This window comes from Oncorhynchus keta, chromosome 21, assembly GCF_023373465.1.
Source record: "Oncorhynchus keta strain PuntledgeMale-10-30-2019 chromosome 21, Oket_V2, whole genome shotgun sequence".
Lineage (NCBI taxonomy): Eukaryota > Metazoa > Chordata > Actinopteri > Salmoniformes > Salmonidae > Oncorhynchus > Oncorhynchus keta.
Window position 1 is genome coordinate 11,209,242 of NC_068441.1, and position 19,422 is coordinate 11,228,663.

General features: G+C 44.1%; 1 protein-coding gene across 3 annotated transcripts in view; it reads right to left on the bottom strand.

Annotated features, from left to right (window-relative positions):
• Window positions 1–568: 568 nt before the first annotated feature.
• LOC118400116 (protein NDRG3-like) overlaps window positions 569–19,422 on the bottom strand; it is a 62,162-nt gene continuing 43,308 nt past the window's right edge. Inside the window, exons 1-14 of one of the 3 annotated variants that reach the window (XM_035796607.2) lie at window positions 16,719–17,083; window positions 11,755–11,860; window positions 11,077–11,260; window positions 10,914–10,974; window positions 10,083–10,169; window positions 5,484–5,540; window positions 5,214–5,317; window positions 5,036–5,101; window positions 4,885–4,936; window positions 4,674–4,721; window positions 4,540–4,575; window positions 4,383–4,434; window positions 2,550–2,588; window positions 569–1,943 (exon numbers count right to left, since the gene is read on the bottom strand). In XM_035796607.2, coding sequence (XP_035652500.1) covers window positions 1,771–1,943; window positions 2,550–2,588; window positions 4,383–4,434; window positions 4,540–4,575; window positions 4,674–4,721; window positions 4,885–4,936; window positions 5,036–5,101; window positions 5,214–5,317; window positions 5,484–5,540; window positions 10,083–10,169; window positions 10,914–10,974; window positions 11,077–11,260; window positions 11,755–11,860; window positions 16,719–16,769 — 1,116 coding nt within the window. In that variant the 5' untranslated portion in view covers window positions 16,770–17,083 and the 3' untranslated portion in view covers window positions 569–1,770. Of the gene's footprint in view, window positions 1,944–2,549; window positions 2,589–4,382; window positions 4,435–4,539; window positions 4,576–4,673; window positions 4,722–4,884; window positions 4,937–5,035; window positions 5,102–5,213; window positions 5,318–5,483; window positions 5,541–10,082; window positions 10,170–10,913; window positions 10,975–11,076; window positions 11,261–11,754; window positions 11,861–16,718; window positions 17,084–19,422 lie in introns of those variants that run through there. The other 2 variants (XM_035796605.2, XM_035796606.2) reach the window with 2 other exon arrangements.

The window sequence follows — 19,422 nt, forward strand, 5'->3', positions numbered from 1 at the left end:
TCACAACAAAATGTGGAATAAATCAAATGGGAATCAATACTTTCCATATAGACTGTTGGTCATCAGATAGGAGGAGAGGATCTGACTCACAAAGGATGATAATCTATTTTGCCTTGACCTATAGCCAACTGATTAAGACCTGATGCACTCAGATGGGACGTCTTGGTGAGATGCAGAAATCAGATGTACTATATGTTTGCACTCTCAGTGGTTAGCTGAAATGGAAAAGCAAACTTCAGAGAACCTTATCTGCGCTAGGGCATAGCTGACCGTTCTACTTTATTTTTAGAGCAAGCTAAAAATAGCCTGCCCTCACCGTTTACATGCAGTTTGAGGTCAACTGATGTAAGAGTGAGAGAAAAAGCTCACATATGCGGTTGGAAACTATTGACCATATTCCTTTAAGTCTTCTGCCAAGACAAAGCTGAAAAGGTGTCAACTATTTTAGTCTGAAATGCAGAACATTGATTACTTTTCTCAAACCTTTGCAATTATTTGATAGATTTGCTGGCGTATGTGTTTGTGTGCGCAGTGGAAACACTTGAAGATATGACCACAAACCAAGGGCCCATTTTACATCTTGTAGCTTTATTTAGTAGTTTAGTAGTATAAATGAGTTGTATTGGCAGACCGTGATAAGCACCACTGGGCCCTGCAGTGAAGACTGAACATATTTCCACATTATAACAGGCTTGTTAAGTTGTTATTCATTGTGTATTTCTACTCAAGCGATGAGTGAACGGACTATAAAAACAAAAAATGTAAAACATAAGACGACATCAATTACAAAATAAACATTTTTAACACACAGATGAAAGGAGAAGTGATTGAATCTAGACAATCACATTGGCCCACGGTTCTTTCCCATTGAATTTCTTTACATTTTTGCACATTCCTAAAAAGCAAGTATAATGTTCTAGAACAACCAAAACACAGTGCATTCATTCTGTCATTTGGGCCAGTATAACCTGCCATATGGAAAACAACACAACGCAGAGAAATGTACAGGAAGTCATGAATCTTGCGTTTGCACCCAGCATGAGTGATCATTCTACGGTGTGAATGGAGTGACTCGGCAGAGCAGAGCAGTGCAGCAAGGTACAGTACAGGAAAACACACATCTACACTATGCCACACAATCAAAGGAGGCGTGTGTTCACAGTTCACAACATTAAAAAATATGTGTCTAAATGTGTGCAATGAATGAAGGTTTTAAGTGTAAATGTGTTCTAGATCATAGTATAAGAGAAGGAAGAGGAATGTGTGTTTGGACGACAGCGGATGTGAGAGATGGGACTCTTCAACCCCTCCTGTGCTGAGGAACCGATCCTATACACACAGACACATGGGGATTAAATAACAGATGTGAAAGGCAACAATCGGAACAAAGGAGGGACATACAGTAATTGAAACCGGGAGAACAAGTCTCCAGATTCACTTGCACAAGACACATGCATACATATGAAATGATGAGAAACAGTTGGGTGGGGGATCGTACCATCTAGACCCTTGGAGTATACAGTATATCTGATTCATCCTTTATTTTGTCCCCTCAGCTTGTGGCTCGAAGTTTGACATGTATACAGTATTATATTTCATCTTCATTTGTATATATTCTCATATTTATCACACAATTCATCACTGAACACCCTGGCATTGAGTAGCTTCGGAGCAGGGTAGGAGAGACTGGGAGACATAAGTTACTGGAGGAAGAGAGGGCCACCGGTGAGGGCGGCTACCCTATGTGGAGTGAGGGAGAGATGGGACGATTTAGCAGGAGACCTCCATGGTCTGGGGCCCAGGCTGGTTGTCCAGGCCCCCAGTGGTGTTGGCTCTCTCCAGCAGGCTGTTGAGGTTGCGGCTGCGGATGCTGTCCATGGAGGTGATGCTGGAGGAGGAGGTGGTGCGGGATCGGACCAGACGACTCATTCCAGCCGTGGGCACTACGACACAACACAGGAGTGTTAACATGCCAGTCACAATGTAGAGCACTTCATGCAATGCAGGAAGCATTATGATGTGTTCCCTCTGTTAGGGAATCACATCAAGAAATCATACAAATACTGCAGACATTCACCATGCAGACAAATCTGAGGAAATAAAGGGACCAATTTTCTTTTAAAGACTTCAGTACCAGACACAACTACACTATGCAAGCCAAAGACTCTGACAAGCATGTCTTGTAAAAAAGGCAATACAATAATAGCATAAAGCACTGAAAGAAATTGATAAGAGCGTCTGCTAAATGACTTAAATGTAAATGTAAATAAAGGCAAAATGAAGCAAAACTAGCACCATGTGCAACAATAGTAAAAAATCTAACATAAGTTTCATGCTTAAAGGAGCCACATTACCACTTAAACAAATGTCAAAGTATGCAGACGGTTCTCCACTTAATTGAACAATACAGATGACCGAAATTACCAATAATATGACGTTAAATGGACTTTCTGAGCATACACTGACATTCATGAAATGTGTGTTAGGTTGAACGGAGGCTGGTATTTGGCCAACTGGTCTAAAACTGCTACTGCTTTAACACCTGGTACCTGATTCGTTGCTCAGGTGACTGAGAAGAATGTAGGGAACTGTTAGCATTGATGGAGTTGAGGAAAGGATTGAAAAAAGAAGAAAGGAGAACGTATTGGACGGGAATAAGGTTTATGAAGGTTGAGGTAATGAATAGAAGTCATTTTGAAGGAAAAGACAGCTGCTGTATACCAGAGAGACAACACCCCCCCAAAAAAAAAAACCCGATGTGTTCTTCCTGTCTGATTCTGGGGTAGGGCAGAGACAGAGATAGCCCAAACGAGACAAAGCAGACTTTTGGCCAATACTCAACGGGCCCTTACAGCAAAACAACACCAACACTGTGACGAGAGTGTACCCTCATACATCTGTCAACGTGGTTTACAGGGTGCTGCACTGGGATCGTGACAAGATGCGCTAATGTCATGGCATAGAGTCCATACCCTATCGTAAAAAAAAATATTTATTTCATAATGGGAAGATTTATTTTCATTCAGCCACACTTCATAATAGGAGGATATTCTTGCAGCCTCTCTAACAAAGTTGCTGTAATTTAAATGGTTTGAAGTAGCTAGTTACATCAACAACTGTTAGTTGAACAACTACTTAGTTTTAGGATTATTAAGATAATATCAAATATAAATTTGTAAGTTATGTGCTTATTTCTGTGCATCTATGTCTCTGCAACGCTCTCGCTGTCGAAGAAAACAGACTTGGAACGTCAAACTATGCTGCTTCAAACTAACCTCGCTTCGCTGACGTTTCGGCCTCTGCGTGCAGTAGAACATATCTCATAGATGACTACGAGAAGAGGCTTTAATCAACTCTAATCTGACAGTGAAATGTCCTAATCTAATCATCAATCAAATGTTTTTATAAAGCCCTTTCACATCAGCAGATGTCACAAAATGCTTCTACAGAAACCCAGCCTAAAACCCTAAACAGTAAGCAATACAGATGCAGAAGCACAACGGCTAGGAAAAACTCCCTAGAAAAGGCGGGAACCTAGGAATAAACCTGGAGAGAAACCAGGCTCTGAGGGGTGGCCAGTCCTCTCCTGGCTGTGCCTCTGCAGGGAGTGACTCTGTGCTGCATGGCCTTCACCTCCACTCTACAATTCTCCTCTCACACAGTGACACCTGGGGCTGCATGCAACACTCCCACTGAGGAGGACTGGGAGAGGAAACAGAAGAGCCTCGTACCATATAAATGCTGTGCTGGTGAAAGGTGAGAGGTGAAAACATAGAAGCCTTTGCTTTGTGTCACAGGAAGAGCTGCAATCTTAAACAATTTGGTTAGAAAACAAAAACACACAAGGCAAGAGAGTCTCTCCCACGCAGAATTGAACAGGAAGTCAATTGCTGTTCAGAACATCTTTGTTGCTCGTCATTCATGCTACAAGCACTGTTTCTCACCTACTAAGAACTGAGGCTAGTCAACACTGCAAAGATGAAAGAGGAAATGACGTTAGCTGTGAGGCGTGAGGAGCGGCCTCCTCCGTGACCAGTGTGACAAAAAGAGGGTCCTTTCAGACACAACTGGCTGCACTCCAAACCCAGGAGGGGGTCTGGCAAAGGCTCATGGGAAACCGTGATGAAAACAATACTCATTTCAGCAACAATTTTGCTCACGTCAACAGGAAATCCGTTCAGAACACATATGTTAACCACAAAGACGTACAACAGCTTGTTAGTGGATAATCAATACTCAAGAGTCAAATTCCAAGGTAAGCAAACAGTTACCAGTGGCCAGAGACAAGTGGCCAGAGACATTATTTATTTTTTAAGTATGCTAGAAAGGAATGGTTATTGAGATCACACATTTATAAAGAAAAGTAAGAGTTGTGTACTTACTATAACCCATACCCTGAACAAAGTACTTGAAGGCCTCTGCCAGTTTCCCAGGCTATTGAGGAGACGACAGTAAGTTAGTCATCAATGTAAATAAAAAATGACATAAAAAAACACACACAAGGATATAATAACAGCATTTCAGAAGCTCAAACCTCACCTGCACAACCTGAGGCAAGCCTCCACAATCAGCCATCTACAGAGAGAGAGAGAACCTTTGAGTCACTACACATGCAATAGCTTAGCATCACATTTTTATGCATGACACACACAGGATGTCCTGCTTCACCTCACCTTAAACAGTGTAGTCTTCGTTGGATTTAACCTGGAATTGCACTCCACCTGAAACAAGGTTAAAGAGTGTTAGTGGACAAAACTTAATCACATAAAGGAACTGATTTTCAACATTTAGTTCCATCATCCTATTATATATATACACACAAGCATGTAGAAGCGAACGATCCATAGTCAGAAGCTAAACAACAACCACCTTTAACTAACTCACCACTGCCTCCACTGCAGGAGATGTGTCTCCAACCACCAACAGAGAAGGGCACCTGGAGGGGAAGAGAGTAGTTTCCATAAGCACTGTGAGTTACAACAGGTCCGCTTGAGCATACTGTTGAAAACACGTCAGTGCAAACTGTCAAACTCACGTCAGTGTGTTCACTGTCTCCTCATTCAGACCAATGACTGGCCTCTCGATTTCCAGATCCCGACGACTGTCATTGAAAAAAAAAAGAGAAAAAAAGGTTAAAGCCACACTTAGTAAGTCAGTAGTAAAGTCAGCGAGTACCTTGGGCAGGAGTGGATCTCCACTCCTGCCTAGCGTACCCGTTGTAGGAGGCACAGAAGAGGGCCAGGTTGTCCTGATTGATGTCCTGGGCGATGTGAAGGCGGTAGGTCTGGATCAGCTCTTGGTTGTCTGTTAGCTCATCCTAGAGGAACACACAAGGCATCAGCATGGCTATGTGTGTGGATGGTATCATGACGTCATCTTCGATCACTTTTATATAAAAATGTTTCAAACCAGGTTAGTCTTTTGAATATTATCAAAGGTGAACGGAACTCAAAGATGGGCAGATGCCAACCCATCATACTCACAGTGCTGAAGTGGTGAGCCATCACTGTGTCCACGATGTTACTGGTCCATCCAGAGAGCTGAAGAGAGAAAAAACAGGACATGGTCTAAGTAATACATAGCTAGGACTGTGGCAGTCAAGACATTTTGTCAGACGGTTATTGTCATGCAAAAAAAGTCTGCCGGTCTCACGGTAATTAACCGTTAATTAACATAAACATTTAGCATGTACTACCTGTACTACCTGTTCACCCACGACTGCATGGCTCCAACACCATCATTAAGTTTTCTGACGACACAACAGTGGTAGGTATGATCACCGACAATGATGAGACAGCTTATAGGGAGGAGGTCAGAGACCTGGCAGTGTGGTGCCAGGACAACAACCTCTCCCTCAATGTGAGTAAGACAAAGGAGCTGATTGTGGACTACAGGAAAAGGCGGACCGAATAGGCTTTAACATCGACGGGGCTGTAGTGGAGCGGGTCGAGTTTCAAGTTCCTTTGTGTCCACATCACCAACAAACTATCATGGTCCAAACATACCAAGACAGTTGTGAAGAGGGCACAATAACACCTTTCCCCCCTCAGGAGACTGAAAAGATTTGGCATGTGTCCCCTGATCCTCAAAATGTTCTACAGCTGCACCATTGAGAGCATCCTGGCCGGTTGCGTCATTGCCTGGTATGGCAACTGCTCAGCATCTGACCGTAAGGCACTACAGAGGGTAGTGGGTACAGCCACGTACATCACTGGGGCCAAGCTTCCTGACATCCGGGACCTATATACTAGGCGGTGTCAAAAAATTGTTAAAGATCCAGTCACCCAAGTCATAGACTGTTCTCTCTGCCACCGCACGGCAAGTGTGGGACCAAAAGGCTCCTTAACAGCTTCTACCCCCAAGCCATATGACTGCTGAACAATTAATAAAATTGACCCCCCCCATTTGTTTTTTACACTGCTGCTACTCGCTGTTTGTTATCTATGCATAGTCACTTCACCCCTACCTACATGTACAAATTACCTCGACTAACCTGTACCCCCGCACATTGACTCGGTACCGGTACCCCCTGTATATAGCCTCGTTATTGTTATTGCGTTACTTTTAATAATTTTTAACTTTAGTTTATTTGGTAAATATTTTCTTAACTCTTTCTTGAACTGCACTGTTGGTTAAGGGCTTGTAAGTAAGCATTTCACAGTAAGGTCTACCTGTTGTATTTGGCGCAGGTGACAACTAAAGTTTGATTTGATTTAACTTTGTTACTGTACCCAAGAAAGCAAAGGTAGCACTCACTTGTCATCATGAAGTGCTTTCAGAGGCTAGTTAAGGATCATATCAGCTCTACCTTACCTGACACCCTAGAGCCACTTCAAATTGCATACTGCCCCAATAGACCCAGAGACAATGCAATCGCCATCGCACTGCACATTGGCCAATTCCATCTGTACAAGAGGAATACCAATGTAAGAATGCTGTTCATTGAATACAGCTCAGCCTTCAACACCATAGTACCCTCCAAGCTCATCATTAAGCTTGAGGCCCTGGGTCTCAACCCCGCCCTGTGCAATTGGGTCCTGGACTTTCTGACGGGCCACCCCCCAGATGATGAAGGTAGGAAAAAACATCTCCACTTCGTTGATCCTCAACACTGGGGCCCCACAAGGGTGCGTGCTCAACCCCCTCCTGGACTCCAGGTTCACCCATGAGTGCGAGGCAACGCAGGCCTCCAACTCAATCATACGTTTGCAGTTGACACAACAGTAGTAGGCCTGATTACCAACAATGACGAGGCAGCCTACAGTGATGAGGTGAGGGCCCTGGCGACGTGGTCCCAGGAAAATAACCTCTCCAATAATGTCAACAAAATGAAGCACGCTCCTATGCACATCGATGGGACAGCAGTGGAGAAGGTGAAAAGCTTCAAGTTCCTCGGCATACACATTTTCTGGGGCGGCAGGGTAGCCTAGTGGTTAGAGCATTGGACTAGTAACCGGAAGGTTGCAAGGCAGTTAACCCACTGTTCCTAAGCAGTCATTGAAAATAAGAATTTGTTCTTAAGACTTGCCTGGTTAAATAAAGGTAAAAAATAAAATATAATTACAAATTACTGACAATCTGAAATGGTCCACCCACACAGACAGTGTGGTGAAGAAGGCGCAACAGCGCCTCTTCAAACCTCAGTAGGATGAAGAAATTTGGCTTGCCCACTAAGACCCTCACAGACATTTACAGATGCACAATTGAGAGCATCCTGTCAGGCTGTGCCCTGCAACCGCAGGACTCTCCAGAGGGTGGTGCAGTCTGCACAATGCACCACCGGGGGCAAACTGTCTGCCCTCCAGGACACCTTCAGCACCCGAAGTCACAGGAAGGCCAAAAAGATCATCAAGGACAACAACCACCCGAGCCACTGCCTGTTCACCCCACTACCATCCAGAAGGCAAGGTCAGTACAGGTGCATCAAAGCTGGGACAGAGAGACTGGAAAACAGCTTCTATCTCAAGGCCATCAGACTGTTAAATAGCCATCACTCGCTGGCTATCACCCGGTTACTGAACTCTGCACCTTAGAGGCTGCTGCTCCATATACGTAGACATGGAATCACTGGTTACTTTAATAATGGAACACTAGTCACTTTAATCATTTTTACATACTGCTTTACTAATTTCATATGTATATACTGTATTCTATTCTACTGTATTTTAGTCCATGCCACTCTGACATTGCTCGTCCTAATATTTAAACATTTCTTAATTTCATTCTTTTACTTTAGATTTGTGTGTATTGTTGTGCATTTTTAGATACTACTGCACTGTTAGAGCTAGGAATACAAGCATTTTGCTCCACCCTGCTAAATATGTGTATTTGATTTGATTTGATGCCAAATCATATATTTGTATGATTTTATAGTAAGAAGTATATAATTTAACTTAAATAGAAAGGATATTTTTCCCATTCTAGACCGAAGTTGCTTCGTTGAGCGCAAAAGTGATCATTTGAAACAGGCCCTATATGCTAAGCTTTAGAGCTATGTGGCAACTTTAGTTGTGAATGATATACAAACCTTAGAATGTCTTAGAAATCAAAACATGTATGGGCTGTATGATGCGACTATAGGCTATTGATGATTTGAGAAAGCTTGCTCTCTGTTCCTTGCCTCAGGCTGCACAGCTGTTCTCCCATCAAGTGATCATATTTTCACCCATCAAAAAATGTGTAATCTGTATGCACTCGAATAGCGAATGAAGGCCGTGCGCTTTCCCGGAGGTCTGTTTTCAATGATTCCGGATAGTCTCCTTCTATTTTATAGCGGAGCTGTGCTTAATATGAGCAGCTGAGAAACAAATATACTTATTTCACTCCACGCATCAACTACTGGTTGAGAAGAATGCTCTCACTGCGCGACAGGTGATATTCCGCCTAAACTCTGAATGCCATGGGCTCTCCAACCCTGTTCCTGCACCTCCCAAGTGCTTAATTTCAGAAACCAAGTGAAATCTGTTATGGAAAATCAACAATAACATGTTTTCGCAACGAAACATATTTCACCCAAAAAAATTATGAAAAAATAAATCCCTATTACTAGGCTATTCAAAATCAAATACAAATTCACTATAATTGTAGACTAACTGTTAGCCGCCCTGCACAAATCAACGAACCAACAGGATTGACTAGGGCTATACGTTCTCTCCCAGACTAGTGTATAGAAATTTTGGAGCATAGCATAAGGTAACCAGTCCATCCAGCATGAATAATAATACAGTCTACACTCAAAGGCGATTACTCAAATTTGTTTAATTTTGGAGTAGAGGCTAGAGCATTTATGTTTTTCTGCCATGGGTAATATGTGATACGCTATGTATTGTATAATGGCACAATCATCATTTTTATTACGTTTATTTATTTTTTCAGGCTTGGGCTCATTAGCCTATGAGTATGCATAAGCTTTACTATTTGAAGGAATCACCTTAGAAAGCACTGTCAATTTAGTTGCATAAGGCTTTGAAACAACATGCACAACAACCATGTTTTCCACTTAGTTTCAACCTGCCGTTGAACTTCTTTCTTCAAATTGATCAGTAAGGTGAGTTTTAAAATCATGATACTGTTTTGATGATAAGTGGCTGATGTGATTTTCAACCTGATGGTCGTTAGCGAGTTGGGTACTACCAAAACATGTCCACAGTGCATAAAAGGAGATTATATCGAGAGAACTGGGGGGCTCTCGAGTGGCACTGCGGTCTAAGGCACTGCATCTCAGTGCTAGAAGCGTCACTAAAGACCCTGGTTCGATCCCCGGCTGTATCACAACTGGCTCGGGAGTCCCAGCTCGGGAGTCCCATCGGGTGGCGCACAATTGGCCCAGTGTCGTCCGGGTTAGGGGAGGGTTTGGCCGGGGTAGGCAGTCATTGTAAAATAATAATTTATTCTTAACTGACTTGCCTAGTTAAATAAAGATTAAATAAATGTATATATATATTTTTTAAACGGTCACATGGAATTTTACTGTCGTCATGACTCATGACTGCCGGTGTGACGGTAATATGGTCACTTCTAGGAGATCAAATGATCTATGTCTTGGTCTGTAAATACGGGTGATTGGTTTGAGGACTACTGACCTTGGAGGCAGCCCAGTCGATCCATCCCTCGGCACACGGATCCACGTTGATCAGAACCAGGCCCTCTACCAGAGTAGGGTTGTTCAGCTGCAGGCGAGAGGAACAACATATCAGCCCCCCAACACGAGGTGAAGCAGCACAGCATCATTCCAGTCTTCATACTTAGTATAGTAAGAAAGGAATGAAGATGATGATGAACATCTCAGGGAGATGTGGTGATTGGCGTTAAAATGCATTCAGAATGCTACAAACATTTGTCATTTTCAAGAAAGGCCAGATGTATCAACAGAGGCGGCTGAGATGCTGGTTACCCGAAACTACATGTTAACATCAAATGCAACGACAGTTGTTACCAATCTAGCTACCTTTTTTCCATTTCACTCCAACCCCTAATTGGTGGAATTTGAAAATAAATGTTGAGCAGAGCCCCAGAGAAACTTCAAACACTGATTCCTAAATCCTCCAGACAGACATATATATATATATATATAAATATTACTCACTCACTCACTCACTCACTCACTCACTCACTCACTCACTCACTCAGAGAATGCAGCAGAGCTAAAATAATCCAGGCATTGAGCCCAGAAAGAAAAAGAACACAAGAGAGATGGCGAGTGAATAGCAAGGTGATTCACCCCCCCCTCAGAATGGCACGGTTTATAATAGACAAGAGGACTGGTGAAACGCTGCTGTGTGAGTTGGGTGTTCAGACTGTAGAGGAAGCTGTAATAGTCCACACAGAGATTAACTGAGAGAGACAGGTGATTTCGGGAAAACGAGAATAGACATTGGATGAGAGAGCTGTTGTCAAGTGTTAAGTAGACTTACTGCAAACCGGGATAGGATGTAGGCTCCTGCTCCCACGCCAATCCCAATCACACTGTTCACCCTGTGGACATCAGGAAATACATCACACTCAGCAACACCAACTTCCACTGGTTTATCCATCACAACCTGAACAAGCCAAGTGATCAATGTCCATATCACTCACTTGAGCTGAGTCATAACCGAGGGCAGCATCTCAGACAGTTCGTCCATGGTCGGGTACTGGTACCCGGTGGGGAAGGGTGCTGCCGCCTCCTGCTGTCCGGGGGCGTCCACGTGGACCACAGCAAAGTGCTGCGTGATCTCTTGCATGTCCTCAAAGTTAAACAGCGTGTTGAAGCATGACTTATCTGCACAGAGAGGGGACCAAAAGGATAGTAATGCAAACCCATTCATTAGATATGAAGAATTACAAACTGGGTGGTTCGAGCCCTGAATGCTGATTGGCTGATAGCCGTGGTACATCAGACCATATACCATGGGTACGACAAAACATTTACATCTTTAATTACGTTGGTAACCAGTTTATAATAGCAATAAGGCACCTCTGGGGTTTGTGATATTTGCCAATATACCACGGCTAAGGGCTGTGTTCAGGCATTCCCTGATGCGTCATGCCTAAGAACAGCTCTTAGCCGTGGTATATTGGCCATATACCACACCCCCACGTGCCTTATTGCTTAAGTAAACCTAGAAATAAGATACACAAGAATGGCACAAACCTATCATACATGAAACACAAATCCATGGCATAAACTTACAAGTAATACTTATAGAAGATATGTTACATGTTTATAAACACACTGTCTTAGATAATAGTGTTACGGTTAATCTGCACACTCACGATTGAGGCCGATGTCATGGTAGGTGAGGATTACTGGCCGGTTGCCCTTGGGAACGCCCCTCATGGTCACATGGAGCACGCCATGCTGAGTCTCAATATCATGCTCCTGCAGCCAATCAGAGAGGAAAACAGACAGGTCAAGGCGTTGGTAGACAGATCTGAACAGTACGGAGGTAGTGAGGGAGCCACCGACATAGGGAGGGGCCAGACCGACATATGCCCAATTCCAAACGGACTCCTAGGCCCTTGAGGTCGAGGACATTTTCACCGTATTGTTTTTTTCTTATCTAATCTTTTTCAATCTACACCAAGTGCCCCAGGGTCTGTGTAGGGGGATCTGGAGTGGGTTGGATGTGGACATTTATGGATTCATATCCTAATTACAGCTTACTACATCATTCCTCAGATATGAGAATGACATAAAAAGACAAACAAATTGACAATCCAATACTGAGTGAGTCCTTATGATTGAATGCATACAGACTATACATCTTCCAGTCTCCTTTCCAGAGCCCTCCGATGGGACGAGGAGGAGCAGAGTGTGTGCACTGGGCAGAGGATCAGATGGTTCTCTTGGAGATTTTAAAAATGCACTCCACCCCAAAGTATTACTGTGCAAAAATCCAGAGTCATCGCCTCCATTGAAAGCTGCCACTGAAGGGAGGACTTTTATTCAAATTCAGACTCAAACTGCCTTCATTTTTCTCCATGCCTCTCTCTGCACTAAATAGCTTCCTTTCTTAACAAGAGACTGAACCCTAAAATTACACAGAGACAGAGACTAGAGCCATCTATAAAATGCTGAATGATTTTTTTAGGATTCCAAGTCTGTGCATTAAGGTTTTCAGTGTAACCGAGTCAGATAATAATCTGGTTGACCAGGGCAAATTAGGCCCAAAAATATGACAGCAATAAACTGCCATCTTTCTGAGCTTCATCACATATCATGACTTGAAACAGGAAGTGATGCAATACACCAAGGAAATAACAGCGTCATTCCCTGGGGTGCCTCCACACTTTCTAAAGACCGATCCTGTACCTCTCTAAATTTGTGACAGCAGTATCTGCTGACGTCACACACCATACAAGGACGGCATGACTTGGGACTGGGTATCTGAGCATGTTACTGTATGAGTGTGAGTGAGTGTGTATAGGAGCATGAGGTTGTGGTGGTCACAGAGCTTGCCTAGTCTCAAGGCGCACTGGTCATGCAATAATTAAGAGAGAGCGAAAGGAGCCTCCTCTGCTCAGAGGCAGGGCTGGGAACACTGCAGCAGGAACCATTTGAACATTTAAGAAATGAGAATGGTGGAATTCAAAGTTCCTCTGGAGGAAGTGGAGGTTCAACCTACCGGTCAAGGGCAGGGCAGCAGTATCCCCGTCTAAGATCTCAACCAAACATACCAGCCATTTTCAATGCTTTAAAATTCACTATAGTCAGATTAAGACTTCATGTAAATGCACGGAGGCAGGTACATTCATTAATCAACAGCCAGGCGCCCAGAGTGGAGACAAAGACAAACACAGAACAGAAACATGGCGACACGCAACAGAGATCAGTGGAAAAGGCTTTTCCTCAGGTTACTGTCTTTAGTATTATATGCTGTCCATATCAAAGTATTATGAAAACGAAGAGGACCCTTTAAACCGCTCTGCATTCAAAGAACGTATTTGAAACTCACAGAAATGACACGATGGTCAAAGGATGAAGGCAGCACGACCTGTTGTTATTAACAATGAAACACTCCCTTCTGTGTTGCTGCACGACCTGTTGCTATTAACAATGAAACACTCCCTTCTGTGTTGCTGCACGATCTGTTGCTATTAACAATGAAACACTCCCTTCTGTGTTGCTGCACGATCGGTTGTTATTAACAATGAAACACTCCCTTCTGTGTTGCTGCACGACCTGTTGTTATTAACAATGAAACACTCCCTTCTGTGTTGCTGCACGATCGGTTGTTATTAACAATGAAACACTCCCTTCTGTGTTGCTGCACAATCTGTTGTTATTAACAATGAAACACTCCCTTCTGTGTTGCTGCACGACCCATTGTTATTAACAATGAAACACTCCCTTCTGTGTTGCTGCACGACCTGTTGTTATTAACAACGAAACACTCCCTTCTGTGTTGCTGCATGACCTGTTGCTATTAACAATGAAACACTCCCTTCTGTGTTGCTGCACGACCAGTTGTTATTAACAATGAAACACTCCCTTCTGTGTTGCTGCACAATCTGTTGTTATTAACAATGAAACACTCCCTTCTGTGTTGCTGCACGATCGGTTGTTATTAACAATGAAACACTCCCTTCTGTGTTGCTGCACAATCTGTTGTTATTAACAATGAAACACTCCCTTCTGTGTTGCTGCACGACCTGTTGTTATTAACAACGAAACACTCCCTTCTGTGTTGCTGCACGATCGGTTGTTATTAACAATGAAACACTCCCTTCTGTGTTGCTGCACGACCCGTTGTTATTAACAATGAAACACTCCCTTCTGTGTTGCTGCACAATCTGTTGTTATTAACAATGAAACACTCCCTTCTGTGTTGCTGCACGATCGGTTGTTATTAACAATGAAACACTCCCTTCTGTGTTGCTGCACAATCTGTTGTTATTAACAATGAAACACTCCCTTCTGTGTTGCTGCACGACCCGTTGTTATTAACAATGAAACACTCCCTTCTGTGTTGCTGCACGACCCATTGTTATTAACAATGAAACACTCCCTTCTGTGTTGCTGCACGACCCGTTGTTATTAACAATGAAACACTCCCTTCTGTGTTGCTGCACGACCCGTTGTTATTAACAATGAAACACTCCCTTCTGTGTTGCTGCAAAAGGAGAGTGTTTCAGGTTGAGAGAAGGACAGCAACAAGGACACCGTGAGTGAGATAAAAGTGAATGTTCAAATAAATGGAGCAAACACACACACACAATCTGAGGCTGCTGATGGAGTGAGAAGAAGAAGAGGCAGAATGATAGAACAGAAGAGAGAAGATAAGTTGAGCATGAAAGAGCGATTAAAGATCGATAAAAGGGTGACAGAGGAGACGAGACCCATTGATGAAAAACAAACATAAGGGAGTGGCTTTCTTGGCATAGAGGAAGAAAATGGTTTATCATAAACACCATGATCTGAACAAGGCCCCAGATCCAGTCATCTAGCTTAGAGCCTTGTCTTTGGGTTGTATTGATGTAGGAGTAAGCCATGCATGCGGTCTGTTTTCCTTCATCTTTCTCTCTTTACACACACACACACGCGCACACGCACACACACCGCAGTTGAGCCTCAGACGCAAACAGAACTGGGGCGGGGCTGCTGGCCTGATGAGGGAGGGGGAAGAGGAGTGAGCACTGCAATGGCTGCACCCCTTTTATCCTTTACCAAAGTGAAACTATGCTTCTTTAATGGGGGTTTAGACAAAATTCATAGAATGTGGAGGAGAATGTTAATGTGGGGTTTGGATTTGTGTATCGTCAAAGACGGCTGATAATGATCTATAACAAATGGAGGGCTAAGGACATAGAGGTGCCCTGCAGAGACACCCAGAGGAATCTGCCAAAGATGGAAACAAAGTCACACAGAGAAGGAAAAGAGAGAACAATGAGAGGATAGAGAGGGTGAGGGAGGAGAGGATAGAGAGGGTGAGGGAGGAGGAGGAGAGGATAGAGAGGGTGAGGGAGGAGGAGGACAGGAGGAGAGGATAAGGGAGGAGGAGGAGAGAGGGTGAGGGAGGAGGAGGGAGGAGGAGGAGAGGATAGAGAGGGTGAGGGAGGAGGAGGAGAGGATAGAGAGGGTGAGGGAGGAGGAGGAGAGTATAGAGAGGGTGAGGGAGGAGGAGGAGAGTATAGAGAGGGTGAGGGAGGAGGAGGAGACGATAGAGAAGGTGAGGGAGGAGGAGGAGACGATAGAGAGGGTGAGGGAGGAGGAGGAGACGATAGAGAGGGTGAGGGAGGAGGAGGAGACGATAGAGAGGGTGAGGGAGGAGGAGGAGACGATAGAGAGGGTGAGGGAGGAGGAGGAGACGATAGAGAGGGTGAGGGAGGAGAGGATACACACACACACACACACACACACACACACACACACACACACACACACACACACACACACACACACACACACACACACACACACACACACACACACACACACACACACACACACACCTGTCTATGTCTTGGGGCTGAAAAAAACATTTAGCCGGTAAAAGGTCCTCGTGTGATATCTTTCAGACTTCAACAAATCTGTCGTTGTTATGTGGGTGAAAGATCAGTTCCTGGTCCCTGTCAGACTGTTGCAGTTCACACACATGGATCACAAGGCCTGTCTAGCTGGTCTCGGTCACCACTGATATGTACAGAAAAAACAGCTATTTTCTCTTCACGATCTGGCAAACACAGACACAGAAATGCAGTACATCCAGAGACGTGCACACACAGACAGGTACATACGCATACCCTCCCGCCTACCCTCCCGCCTACCATGCTGTATGCTGAGACTCCTGAACAGTTATACACATGCATATTTCATGCCATCACATTAAAATGTACCAACACACAAGAACACATTCATAAGTCTATGTTGACAACACACACACACACACACACACACACACACACACACACACACACACACACACACACACACACACACACACACACAAACACGCACTTCCCCGCAAACAAATACACACACAATCTCAACAGTAAGTGCACGCAAACAAGACAAATCTAGTGTTCTCCTGCAGACAAACGTCCGCCCACGCAAATGCCTCTCTGCACACTGAAACGTCTCAGCTGCTTAGCCGTCTGTCTGGGGAGGCAGTTAGGCAGACAGGCAGGTGTGCTGCCAACCAGCCAGGGAGTCCTGCCCGGTCCAGCCCCTCCCAGAGAGCCAGGGGCTCAGCACCCTGAATCTAAACCCAGCGAGGTGTGTCAGTTAGACCACTCACCACTGCATTCCCAGAGCATGCGATCTGGTCCAGGTCCAGAATGGCTGACATGTTTCCCACGCAGGAGAGGACTGTGTGCTGCTAGGAGGGAGGGAGAGAGGGAGGCAGCGCAGGGTGGAGAGAGAGAGAGCAAGAGAGAGAGAGAGAGAAAGAGAGGAGATAGACTCGCTGCACAAGTTAGACCAGCAAGAGGGAAGGGAGAGAGCAAAAGACAGACAAAGACAAAAAGGAGTGAGAGAAAGAGTGAATATTTTGAAAGAGAGGGATGGAAAAGATGCAGAGGGACAGAGAGGAGGGAAGAGAGAGGAAAAGAGAGTGGGAGAAGGAGAGAGTGAGACTGCAGTTTGTGCTTGGCAAGCACAGCGCGTCTGTGCGGCCAAGGCTTTGTCCCGGTAATTCTAATTGGATTTCAGCAGGTCAGGTGGGTAGAAAGGGGTTGGGCTAGAGAACAGAGGAAAGGGGGCGGGGGATGGATGGGGAGTGGAGAGGGTGCTGGGGTGGAGACATGCAGCACTCTGACGTCACAGAGAGAGATAGAGGGGTGCTGAAAAAGGGAAGGGATGCTGACATTGACTACTGACCCCTTCCTTCCAGTGTATTCTGCATCAGCTCAGCAGCTGCGCTCTAAAGTCACTGTCTGATCCTGCTGAATTATCAGAGCATCACCTTGAGATGTCAGTTTATGGGCTGGAATTGGATTAAACACTACACCTGTCATCAATGAGCAACCAGGCTAATACATGATGATGAAATCCATTCTTCTAGTCGCAGAGTGTCAGACTAGACAGTGAGGGAAGAAGGTCTGCATTGAATATCAATATGAGCTCAGTCTTCCAATGCACCAATATGGTTTTGTAACAGCAGATTTTCCAGTAACTAAGACATTCAGTATATTGATTTTATTCACTAACGACCCTGCAATCATGCGACCTGCTGTGACCCCAAGGTAATCCAATGCACCGTCACTGTGATGGGCTGCAAATGAGCACCTTGTGTCTAAGAGAGATTAACAAAATGGCTGTTACACTGTAATAACAATCCACGTTGCTCTATATCACTACTGTGTGTGTGAACAGTATGTGTTTACTTATTGAGCTTGATAACCTGTTGATTTGTCATGTTCTCTTCTCTATTACCTGCAGGAAGCAGCTGGCCCGGTGGGCGGAGTTTCCACCAGGGGACCAATGGAACGTACATAGAATGTGTCGAGTGGGCGGAGCAGCACACTCACTGTGTGTTCTATTGGTCCTACAGTGTGAACTCCACCTACCTACAGGGAGCGCCAGGCGAGCTGGGTGGAACGCACTGCCTCGCGTCTCTACATGAATGATTCCCACTACTGCCCCACAGGGGGGTGCCACATACATACATATATATACTGTACAAACACACGTTGACCGGTCTAATGATGATGATGGTGATGATGATGCGTGCATCTCTGGAATAAATTACCCCACTCGGATATCAATATCTGCTTTCTCATGCACACAGGCACACAGCAGCGATGCACACGTCTTTTTTACTGATAAACACCACCATTTTTATTCAGGCATACATTTCTTACTACGGTCTGCTTTTGTCCAATTCCACAGTGTTTTAGAATGCAATCACGGAGACTCGGCGCGACTGTTTTGAAGTCTCTCAGGCACCACAGTGAGAGTGACAGTCATACTGCCACCTCTCCCTCCCTGTGAGTCAATACAGACACTGTCGTCTCAGCACCAACCACCCCCTCCAAGGAGACAGACAGATGGTCGGACACTCAGAGGAGAAAGTAGAGGACAGGGATAGTCACAGGGGACACTGATTTATTTCGTCGGCACTGTTTTCACCACAACTACATTTACCAACATCTGAATTTCATTTTAATATAAGCCTTTAAATATATATATATATATATATATATATAACATAGGCAAGCCTTCTGTATTGTACATGCAGGGTTGGGGAGTAACTAATCATAAATAAAAACGGTAACTGTAATCCATTACCAGCTAGAATATTGTAATCAGATTACAGATACCTTTGAAAAACTAGATGATTATTGAGGATCACTTTTAAATTCAGAAGGGTTGTTTACGAAAACAAAATCTTTGACACTTCTCTGTTTTCTCAATGACATTCAAATCAGCATTGAAAAAAAGGCGCAAGTTTAAGTTTGTTCCACCTGAGCAAGTCTGACCACAAGTCAGAGACCACGATGATGACACACCAAATGTGTTTGATGGATTGAGGGAAAAGAGCAAAAATAGGCTTTTGTAGGCTACAGTTCAAGCTATGTCTTCCAATGGTGTGACTGCTGTCGGGATCCAAAGATGATTCAACTTGAATAAACTCTTGGAGGTCAGGATGACAGCAGTGGTGTGGTCCACGGTGATATGGATAAAGAGAGAAAAGTGGGGCTTTTATTGCTCAATCTAATTAATCTGGGTAAAAAAAAATCTATAATCCATAGGCCTAATGGACACAAGCTCAGACTCGCACACTTTTGATTGACTTAAATGGGCAATCTGTAGTTGCTACAATCCATTTTGGGATTTATAAATGTATATCCATTGATTCTTGAAGAATGTAACTTATGCCTCATGAGCTCAGTTCAACTGTCACACTCCATGAGATCCTAAAATATAAACTTGATTTTTCTCCTGTTTGTAAACATTGTAAATGTAAACAAACACTGTTTAGCCTCATAACATGGTTAAAA